Genomic DNA, 11,654 nt, shown 5'->3' with positions numbered 1-11,654 from the left:
GCCTCAGAACTTCTTGTTGTTGCTGTTACTGTATTAGAATAAATTAGCCAAACTCTGTCTTCTTGGTAACCAAGAAAATTCTGCTAATTCCACTGAGATTCCTAAACGTATGAAGAAACAGGTTTTGGACTGATTTTGTTTTTGAAGTGTCCCTTTTTTGCACATCCATATATTTGATTGTAGACGGCTCTTCAGGCTCGAAAGGATAATAAGATCCAGTTGTTAGAAGCTGAGTTTAGCAAAATTTGAAACTGGAAATAAGGTGGATTGAGAGTAATGAACCATTGGAACAGTTTACTATAAAGTGTGCTGTAAATTCTCCATTACTTGGAGTCATTGAATCATGACTGGATGCCTTTTGAAAAGACGTGCTCTAGTTCAACCATGAATTTTTGGATTCAATGTTGGAATTACTGGGGGAAATCTACAGTCTAGTTATGCAGGAATTAAACAAGGTGATAAAAATGAATCCTAGAAGCCTTAAGATCTATGCTTCTATGGGTATGTTTTCAATCAGATTATATTGGGGTACTCTTAAGTAAAAACTATATTCAGCTATTGCTTGTTTACAAAGTTTTAGTGCCAAACAATAATAAAAATGATTCTTTTATCAATATATCAAAATATAATCAATATTCTGTAATAATAGTGATCAGATGATGGTAGAAGCTAGCAATATAATATAGGCTGTTATTAGAGAAAGACTGGTTTCAAGAGTGAATTTTTCTTCAGAACTATGAATACAGCTGTTAATTAACAGTTGGAAGAATTATGTCTTATCATTTGTGTCTTGCCATTGAAGTTAAAACTTTTTCACTGGTTTCAAAGGGGAACCTGAAGAAACTTACTGTGACAAGGGCATTTTTCATTCTGAACCTGCTAAACTGAAGATGTGCGTTAAGCCTCCTGAGAAAGACTACTTTGCATGGATTTTTAGCTTGATCTTGAAACCAAAGGGACTGGCTTTGTTTAAAAAGGCTTCAGAAAAGTATGTAGAGTTTTGGGAACAAATTTCCACACCACCTGTCTCATCATCACATTATGGGAAACAAATGTTACAGGGCAGAAATGAAGGGAGAGAGTTGAGAAGGAGCTCAAACATGGTGGCTGTTCAAAGGTACCACAACCAAACACACACCAAGAACTACGTTCTTCACACACATAAACACAAAGACATGCCTCTTCATTCTGTGCCTTATGGAAATATAGAACAGTCTCATATTTAAAGTTGCGTATTTAAAACAGAATGACAGTACATCTCTTGATATTCTCTCAGAGAAAATGGATTTCAACTACTCCACGCTGTCATAATGTGCTAGAGAGAAAGGGGATACCATTTGAATTTTTCACAAGCCCAGTACCAAAATTGTCTGTGATATCATCAGACAAATCTTGTTAAAAAACTTTTCATTACAACTAGCAATGATAAAAATTTTACAAATATTTAACCAGGACCCTTCGATCCCAAGCTTGAACATGATACCACTTTTGTGATTAAAAGTGAGAAAAATTCAATACATGAATATCTCAAGCATGTTAGCCATGCCACTTTAAGGTGCAGAATTCAATTTTGGTGTTGTAGTCTTATTTATTTAAAGGGATTTCCTGTTTTGATGTGCTTTTGTGTTTTCCTATTATCATGCTAGCTTGTTTCCTATACTTTTTTCCTGTAAATGCCCCTCAGTAATGTGACACAGCTCAGGATACTGGGGATCCAGCTGTTCTGTTGGTCAAGCTTCAGATAAGTGAACCTTACTTGCTGTTATATTTTCTAAGTAAGAAATTAGGCAAAACAGAGGGCGCATGTTAAAAACTGGGCAGATGGCCATATTGCTTCTAAAGCTTTGGAGAAGATTCCCAGGTTGGTCTGGTAAGCAGGTCAACCTTCTTTATCCAGTTCTAGCTGAATTTCCTATAAAGCAATTCACTATACTTTTCCCAACCAGTAAGTCCCTCCTAGCTTACCCTAAAACCTATTTGTCTACATAATTTGGATATCCCAGATACCTTTTCGAAGGACAGGAGTCTGTTTTGAACCAGCATCTTCATAGTTTCTAGTAAAAAGTTAATTTATTTTAAATACTAGCAAACACATAACAGTAGTTAAGGAAAGCTGTCTCAGCCTCAGTCTTGGCTAGCTAAACTCCTCTAAAAATGTAATTGTCACTTACTGGTAAAAAGACTAAATGGCGAACTTAATTTCTTCTAATTATATCTACATGGAACTCGATTCTTAATGGTTTTCTTTTTTTTAAGTCTTCTAACTAAAATACTGGAAAATAGGGCCTACTGCTATGTCAAACTAACATTTATGATTTAAATCAGATGCTATGCAAACTTACCCTATATGTCTTTGATGATGCATCTCACTCCTGACAGCCAAATTGTGAAATGTAGAATGTGGACAAGTTTTCACTTGGGACAAAGCCTCAGTAAAGCATTACATTTAATCCCTGCTTACCTTTACTAATGAAAGTTGTTCTGCAACTTAGGAAGCATTGTTTAAAACCATCATCCTTCTGCTTATATTATTTCTCTCCCTACCCCATGCATACTTCACTATATCTATTCATGGCTTTGGAAACAACAGCCTACATTAGAGTCATGTGCATTACTTGGGGCATTTTGGAAAGAATCCTGAGGTTTTGGTACTCAGGACTGTAGAGGCTTGCTTTTTTCACTGTTCTGTGTAAACTCCCCTGTTCTAATTACAATTCATGGTATTGATTATAGTTGACAAGCAAGAGACTATGTAATCTAGTGGTTAGGACACTGATCTGTGCTTCTGGGTTGCATTCCTTGGTCAACTACTGTTAACTGCATGAGAAAAATCACTCTGGGTACTCTGAATTCCTTTTCCGTCTCATCACTGCTTGTCCCGCTTATTTAATTTGCTATCTGCCCAGGTCAGGACGACTTCTTACTGTGTGCATGTAGAATTCCCACCAAAGTAGGATCTTCATCAGCACCCATCTGTGCTTGCTAGCTAATGTAAGCACAAATGACATATTTTCTTGAAAGAAACATTGCATTTTTTTCTGTAAGGACTGTGATTCTTGGCAGTGGGTTAAACTGTGCACAGGTGAGAACAGAAAGCTGCCAGGTACAGACCTACACTGTATCAGTTCCATATATTTAGGATTAGATTAATATTTATCAATTTGTTGAAATAATATGCGGTGGGGGTGGCTCTTGGTACAGAATCAGGCTGAATCAGTCTGAGGGATTCCTGATACTGGTCAATATATCCTATGAGTGTGAAGCTAGCTGCATAGTGAACACTCAGTATGTGCTGGAAGCTCTGCATATAACCACTACCATTAATCTACTCTTGAAATAAGACACAAGTGTTTCCAGGCATTTACTGAATGAACAGTGCTTAAAAGTTGTCTTCCTGCACCTGCAAGCAACCTAAATCTGTACCTTTGAAATTTAGAAGGTATTCTGAGGGATGTTATCTTCAGAAAGAAGGCACTTATGGATATTTAAACATCAGCACTGTAAACTATCTCATTGTTTATTTCTTTTTCTGGAGACATCCAGCTAATGTGTTTATTCCATAACCCAGTAACTTCTCAAGCTTTATTGCCAAGACCCCAACTGCCCTGCTCCCAGTTGCCAAAACCTCTAACTTTCACTCTTACAGCTTTCACGTGTTAGATAAATTAAAGTAAAATAAACTGAACTGAAAATAAAAATAACACAAGAAATTGTTATGCTAAATATGTTCTCATGCTCATTCAAAAAAGCCTTCCATTAAGAAAAAAATTCCCTCTGTCTTTCCAGAAAGATATGAAAACAAAGTGGCTTTGCAGCAGCATTTAGCACAAGTTGCCATAGAATTACATAATTTTGATTTTAGAGAATAAGTATAAATCTATTTCTGATGTGGAAGAGTGAGTTGCAATACTGGCTTTTAGATTTGTGCTTACTTTATAGTTGTAGTTGTTATAACTGTAATATGCTTAGTAATGAATTCCAGCGTTATAGCCTACAGGAGATGTTCTGACTCTGACTGTATATGCGCATATGTGAGAGTGTTGTGCTTTCTCTCTCCAGACCTTAAGCACAGACAAGCTTTTCATATGGGCTGGGAAGGAATAGGGGCTTAGCCATACTTGCTTTTCTGTTGATGAACAAGACTAAAAGAAAAGCTAAGACAAGGGTATTTACAATGTTGATAAAATTACTCATTCCAAGAAGTAGGTTGCGCATTAAAATGAACTTAGTAAAAGCAAGACAACTTCATTTGGTGATAATTTGCAATATTTTTGTTGAATATGTATTGAATACAATACCATGACGAGTGACATGTCCTTTCTTGGTGCTGCAGGGAAAGTGTTTGCACTTGAGTCCAAGAACAACTCTCAGGGCCTGGATTTAGCTGCAGCTGAGAAAGCTTGTGTTGACCTGAGTGCTCGCTTAGCAACTGCAGAAGAACTGAAAAGGGCTGTTCTGGACTGTTCTTTCGCTGGCTGCACCACAGGATGGCTCGCCGGTGGCTCCATCGGGTAAGGACAACAGCATAACCCTTCCTGAGAAGTACGAATGACAGCTGTCAAGCAAGTTTTTCTCCTTGACTAAGAATATTACTGAAAAACAGTGGCCATGATTCAAGCACAATCACATATAGCTAAATATGCCACTTTCCCCACTAATATTGCAGGGACACAAATATTTATCAGTCTCAGATCACATATTTCACAGATCTGAAGTGATTTCCTCTTTCCTTCTGAATTACGTCATTGTGGTTCCTTTCCACCTGGCCTATAGAGGGGTGCTTAGCCCTAAAGGAGCTTGCAGGCTGTGGACACCTAGCTCAGTTTGCTGAGCTTCTCATGGAAATAGACAATAGGCATGTTCAAATAGGTATGACTTCAGGTGTACTTAGATATGATAATGCACATGTGGTAGAGAGTTTGTTGAGAAAGCTCGCCAAGGAGCTGATACTGTCACTCGATGTGCTGAATTGTATTATTTGAGGTAGCTCAGGTGACTCGGCACGGCACTAGGCTTGAGCTTTGCCTTGCATTACAGATAGTGTTGCCAGATGTACTGGCCGGCCACAGCCTCTGCAGGAAGCATCGTTGCCTCTGTAGAGGCCAGTTCAAAGCAAGAACGTAAAAGTGTCCTGTGATGGAAGCTGCTTCCCTCTGTTGATCATAGTTTCAGGAGGCTAAAGTCAGCCTTCGTGAGTACTCCAGAAGTCCAAATGACTTTCAGTGAAATTCAAGATCTTGAGAACATATGTCCGCATAGGTGCTAGCTGTGTGCCAGAGGCAGCACGGCCCTGTCACCATGCCACTCTGCCGTGGCTGATGAGGGATTGCTGAACTCAAGCTAACTCAGGTTCATTCCAGTCTTGCACAGGTCTAGCTATGTGGCACTGCGCTGGGCCAAGCACCGACATCCCAAATGCCCAGTCACTTCCAAAATGAAAGGCTTCACAGCATGCCTCAGGTATGGGTAGACAGGCTTCATATTTGACAAAGAGACCAAATCACAGAAAATTCAATTTAAAAAAAAACAAAATGGAGGAGCTGAGGGTTGACATAAATGTCTTGTGTCACTGAAGCTGGGGTCATACAGGAATTGCCCAGAAGGAGCATGAGTGGATCTGAAGCCCCTTCTCTCTTGAATCTTTCCTTCAGCAGGCTTACCAGCCACAGCCTTAGCGTAATACGTATATTCATTCCCTTGGGGTGCTTTACAAATTTCTCATGCGTTAGAGGGTAATATCTAATCTACTGTCAATGTTCAACAGTGATAAAGTTTTGTTTTATCAAGATATTGTTTCCAAGTTCCCAAACTTTAATGTATTATTGGATTTTGTGACAGTTATCAGTTATTTATGTAAGCATTGGTGTTTGTGTATTTTTAGTGATAAACTTTCCAAAGGACAGAAAATTGCTACTGTTAATGAAAGGTGATATTTAAACAACTTCAAGCAAAAACAACTAGTTCCGATGATCCTTTTTTTTCCAGGTGAAGAATTGTTTGAAAATGTATTTGTATGTACTTTTGGTCATTAAAAGAAACCACCAGAGATATCTCAGGATATAAGACAGTGATCTAAACCCTAAAAATTTTTTTCCTAAGCCAGTTGCTGAGATGTCATGGAGTCTGAAGAGCCAGGAAAACTATCCATCTCTAAGAAGTGCATGGCAAATTTGTTGTACAGGTTCTTTTATACAGCCTCTGTATTATGGAAGTAAGGAATGCTGATGGATAGGAGAAGAAACCATCCCTTTTTTATCTAAGCAATACTACTAGTTAGTCCTGAGAGATCCTCAATTAATTACTGCAGGCGCTGAAGCTACAACTATTAATAGACCAGTTGTGGACCTATCCCTAAATATCTTCAATATCAAAATTGGATACAGTGATAGTATTGTACACATCGCACCATGATGATGTGAGAATGTGCACATCATCATACTGATGGGAAGGAAAGGAAGATTTTTCATTCCTTCCAACTTTCCGTACTCCATTCCTCCAGTAAACCTGTCGTTCATATGGAAGTCTCTAAACTATTTATCAGAAAGGACATTGTGGGGGCACATCAGCATGCCATTGCTGTGCCATCACCACATCTGACCTTCACTGGAGAGTTTCACCAGAGAGAATAGTTCTTTACAGCTGGAATTTGATACTCTCTTCTCTGGGACTATTTTACCCAAGCTGGGCAAGCACCAGAATGTATTTTACTTGGTTCGCTGAACTGGATATTTTTGACTCTGGGGAAAAACAGGAAAAATATAATGCCTAAAAAGGCTATACTGGTTTCACTGTTAGTTAATGCAGCTCTGGGGAAGGAAATGAGCAGTTGAGTGCAAAGTATGCAAATGAGACAAAGTTATTCAAGTTGGACAAGCTCAAGTAGAATATAAAGATTTTCAGAGGGCTTTAGATGAATGGGCAAAATGACGACAAATGGAGTTCAGTGATAATACATGCAGGAGGAATATGCAGTCTACTTGAAAATATCTTACAGGGTTCTGGTTTACTTCTGTCAGCCCAGGAAAGATATGAGGACATCACTATGGACAGCACAAAGAAAACCTCTGTCAAAACTGCAGCTGTAATAAAAACAAACAAACAAACAAACATATTGCTAGAGTGCTTATGGAATGGAATGGAGAATATGAAAACTTATATGTATATACACACACACACATATAGGTCAGTGTAACAGTCCCCTTTGGAATATTACAGGTATTACTGTTTCCACATCTTATGAAAGGTTAAAACAGGCTCCAAAAAGGGCTCAAGAATTAGTAAAAGCCTGGAAAAGCTATTAAGAAGGGACTTAAAATATTTTACTAAATTAATTAGTTAATTTAAAAAATATATCTGTGGGTACCTATTCAATACTTTGGGCATTTACTTGCTAAATGGAAACATGATAGCAAGGATAAAGGATAGCTGGTAAATAGAAAAACCTCAATCCACACTCTTCTCAACTGATTTAACATGGAGAGGGGAAAACAGGCTTCACAGCATGCTCGGAAGGTTACAGAAGTAGGGAAAATAATTTCCAAGATAAAGGACTCTTCACTGTTATTCATCTTGATGGACCACCACATCTTCGAATGTGATGGCATGGCCCAGGGCAAGAAGTGACCTCCCCACGTTTGCCAGGTCCAAAACCGTTCAGGACTTTATAGGTTGGCTCTAAAACCTTGGATTCCTCCCAGCAGCTGACTGGCGTCCAGTGCAGATCACAGAGCTTTAGTCTAATATTCTCTCATATCCTCTTGGACCATGTACATCAGAAAGGAGATGAATAGGAGGGAACGTGATAAAAGAAGTTCGTAATTTCAGGAAGAATGCAGTTTATTTATTTGGTGCCTGGAAAGTATCCCAATCTTTCCCCCAAGGAAGAATGGATTAGACATTGGCAGTAGAAGTAAACACAAACAAATGATGTGAGTGAAGTCATTATCGTGTTGCAGATTTTCTGACACACTTCAGTCCTCCTTCCACCACATAGACTTAAAACAGAACATGAGCTCTAGCAGAGATGTAAGGACTTTTTCACCTCTAGATCAATTTTCCAGGTTTTGCACAAGTCAATGACTTGTTCACTTCTGATGGCTATTTTATGGTCTCAGTGAATAATTACAATCCCACTGCTAGTAAATATACAGAATCATAGAATCATAGAATCATAGAATAGTTTGGGTTGGAAGGAATCTTAAAAGGTCAATATCCATCACTGTTGGCTGTTGTGTCTTTATTATTATTTATACAGCCAAATCAGGGCCCGGAAACCTGTGGGAGTTTCTCCTGTTATGACTGAGGCACATCACTGAGTCAGCATGAGCGTGTTTATACTGCCCACTTTCTGGGCTATACCTCTTGTATGGGCAAAGAGGAGAGTTCAGTCTGAAGAACTGGCCCTCTTTGGGTAACTGTCAAATTTCTGATGACCCGTACGTAAATATCGATCCATATGTAAGTATGCAAAGATTTTGAGATTATAATGGGACATCCGCTGTTGGATCCAACCAGGTCGTTGCAGCCCAGCTCACTCCAACCTGCTTCCTACTATTGCCTCTTCAGCTGTGCTGGTAGAGGTGCTCATCTCTTGGCTGTTGTAAGCCAGAAGTGAGCAGGGTGGGCAACCAGCTAGTAGTTAGGGTGTTAAAAACCATCATTCTGCAGAGAGTGATGCCGGTGGAAGAAGACACCAATCTGCTGCTGCAGATGTTCACCTTGTTGTTCTCTAACCCACTGCATTCCCTGCAAACCGGGCTAGTCCAAGCAGCAGGTCTCGACAAACATGATTCTCTTCAATTGATGTAGGATGGAAATTGCTTAAACAAATAGTTCCCTGCCAGCAAATCCAAAGAGACGATAAACTTGGTAGTGTTGTGGTTTGAGCAGCCTGGGTCAGAACCTCTTTCACAAGCATAAGGGGATGTTTTTGTCTTCCACTTTCAGTTGTTCAGACCAACCCAATTCAGAGTTCAGGGCTGTCGCTGGCAGGTCTGAGGGCTTGGAAACTTTTAGAGAAGAGTCACTGACAAATAGATAGGGGTAAGAGGATAAGGGGTAACTTCTTCCAGCAGCCTAGAAGTAAACCATTTACAAGTCAGTCCTGAAATGTGTAACTTTTTTAAAGCTTTGCACGTTGTTACATTTCAGGAAATGAAATGTCGTTAGGCAGGTCTCGTTTGTCAGATGAGCCCTAATAGCTATTTATACTAAAATGACACTCTTACGACTTATTTGCATGTCAGACAAGTGAGTCAGTAAAACCAGCAAGCGATCTGCCAGAATATAAATGAAAAAAGGTGGCAGAATTCTTTGAAGGCCTCTCATGGCTATCTTTTGAATTCAGATGTTGTACTGGAAAACCCTGTGTCAAGTCCTCCAGTGCTGGGCCACGTGTTCTGTAGGGTCTTATGTTCATTTCTGGGGTTTTTGAAATTTGCAAAATGAACATGACACAATTTTTCTTGTGATCAGTCCTGTGCACAGAATAGTAGAAAGCAGCTATTTATTGCAGAAATTGTAAACATCCTCAACAGCTTGTATTAAGATATTCATAGCAAATTTACACAGTTCCATCACTTTTCTAGGACTCAAAAGCTGAAGCTGTCCTACTCCCTATCCTGTTCCTTATTTGTCTACAAAAGAATGAAGCCATGTATCCCTTCTATAAGGGCTTTGAAGCTCTGCATAGACTTTCTATTCTATAATAGACCTCCTACAGGGCTGTCAACCTGTTCCTTTGCATGAAATTGCCCTGGGCTGGTTCCTACCCAGTCCCTGGAGGATTTACCTCAGAGGGGATAACTCTGGAGTCAGCAAACACAGTCAGCTAGAATAAGCCTTGCTGTGGGAGTCAGAAGACTGGGGTTCTTTTCTTGGCTGACCACAGACCAGATGTTTGCTGCTAGGAAAATTACTTCATCTCTATTTTTCCTTCCTTTTGTTAGCTCTTTGGGTTTTGTGCTGACTCCTATTGAATGCTTCTACAGTGTCAAACACAACAGGGCCCTCACTGCAGATGACACCAGTGGGAAATGTAATAATAAGACTCAGAAATGACATTTCACAAGAATACCTACTTCTTTTTCTGCCTACTGCGTGGGACTTGCCCAGCACCTGGCAGTAGGGTAATAACAGCACATTTCTTGGGAAAGAAAAAAGCAATATCCAAGGAATGAAATAAGGGTCGATCGCTAACCCCTGCCAGTCCTCTCATCTGTGTGTGTAGACCCTTGGACTTGTGGGCCCTGTGAAATCTGTCCAGGTGTACATGCTATAACACGTCCACTTGCTTATTTGCAGAGAAGCAGTCCTAATGATATGTCAGTTTGGCAAGCTCTCTGTTTTATTTCAAGGCTGTGCTCTGCTGCCCGGTGATAATGCATATGAATGTGCTCCCAGATGTCTGTATGAGGTGGGTCAATTAATTTCCTTCAAGAGAAAAATCCAGACATAGCTGGAAGGACACGGTCCAATTAAAAATGCTAAAAATGCTAAATCCAAAAAAAAAAAAAAGCTAAAGAAACTGAGGAGGTCTTGCACTCTGAAATGCCTTCATGTCACAAACTCTAGTCCCACAGCCCACAGCTGGTGTCATGGTCTGCTAGAAGATTACTTTGTCTTCTCATTGCTTCTTGTCAATCAGCTCAGAAAGTCTCATACAGAGAAAAAACAAAGTAGTTGTGTTTCAGGAGCAGGGATTTCTACATGAAGCTCAGTCAACAGACTTGAGTTTAATGTAAGGACATGGCCAGTTTACTCCAAGGAATGGTATCACTGAGCAATGTGGACATGAGCCACTTTGCATCAGCTTTGGGGGGGATGTGAATCTTTTCTTGGCACAACCTGGGAAGACAGCATGGGCAAAGTATGACAGCCACGGTTCTTGTAAAACAGACAGCCCAATAATTGAAGAATTTTTTAGAAAATGTACTTTTTCAGGAAAAGCGTCATACAAAAGAAAATATATTTTTAATGTATTTTCTAGGACAAGCACCCAAAAACCATCTGCTAAAATGTAGCATGACAGTCCTCAGAGTAGCCATTTACTTAGCTGGGACTCACACCTTTAAATTGTATTTTCATTGGGAGGTTTTTTTAACAAACTTTGAGGGCTTTAGCAAAACTTCTCAAACTTTGGTGCAAAAGGTAGAGGTATGCTAGTGAATGTAGTTAATGTCAGAAGGTTAGAACTCATTGTTAAGACCAAGGAAAATCACAATATTGAACAGGAAGGTAAGCCTGGCTTCAGAGGTGGAGTAGTAGAAATGGGGTGAAATATAACACTATTATGTGGAGAGTAATAGGAGTTTCTGCCTTAAGCTATCAGTTCAGCTGGAAAAGGCACAGCTGGAGAAAGAGCTGGGTGTATTCACAGAACACAGGATGGCAGTGAGCCTGTTGTAAAATAAAATGTCACATAAGATTTGTGAAAAAAGGAAATGCAGTCCTAAAAGTCATCCAGCAGCTCTTCCAGGAGAGAGAGGGCAGTACTGAAGGGCTTGAACGACGCACTGGCGAGACCCTACCTGCAACAGTGCAATGTAATTCTTGGTGTCCAAGCTCAGAAGGGATAAACTCAGACTAGGGTCAGTCTAAGAAAGCACCTTTCTTATCAGAAGTGATTAAAGGTGATCAGTTTGTTTAGCCTAGCA

The 11,654-nt window shown here is 39.7% G+C and overlaps 1 protein-coding gene across 1 annotated transcript in view; it reads left to right on the top strand.

Moving 5' to 3' along the window:
* SUSD5 (sushi domain containing 5) overlaps nt 1-11,654 on the top strand; it is a 42,272-nt gene that overhangs the window by 5,118 nt on the left and 25,500 nt on the right. Inside the window, exon 2 of the mRNA XM_009272399.1 lies at nt 4,334-4,511. Coding sequence (XP_009270674.1) covers nt 4,334-4,511 — 178 coding nt within the window. The remainder of the gene's footprint in view (nt 1-4,333; nt 4,512-11,654) is intronic.

The sequence above is a fragment of the Aptenodytes forsteri genome, unplaced genomic scaffold (assembly GCF_000699145.1).
Source record: "Aptenodytes forsteri isolate BGI_AS27 unplaced genomic scaffold, ASM69914v1 Scaffold398, whole genome shotgun sequence".
NCBI lineage: Eukaryota > Metazoa > Chordata > Aves > Sphenisciformes > Spheniscidae > Aptenodytes > Aptenodytes forsteri.
Note: the sequence above shows the minus strand (reverse complement) of the source record. Positions and strands in the feature narration are given on the sequence as shown.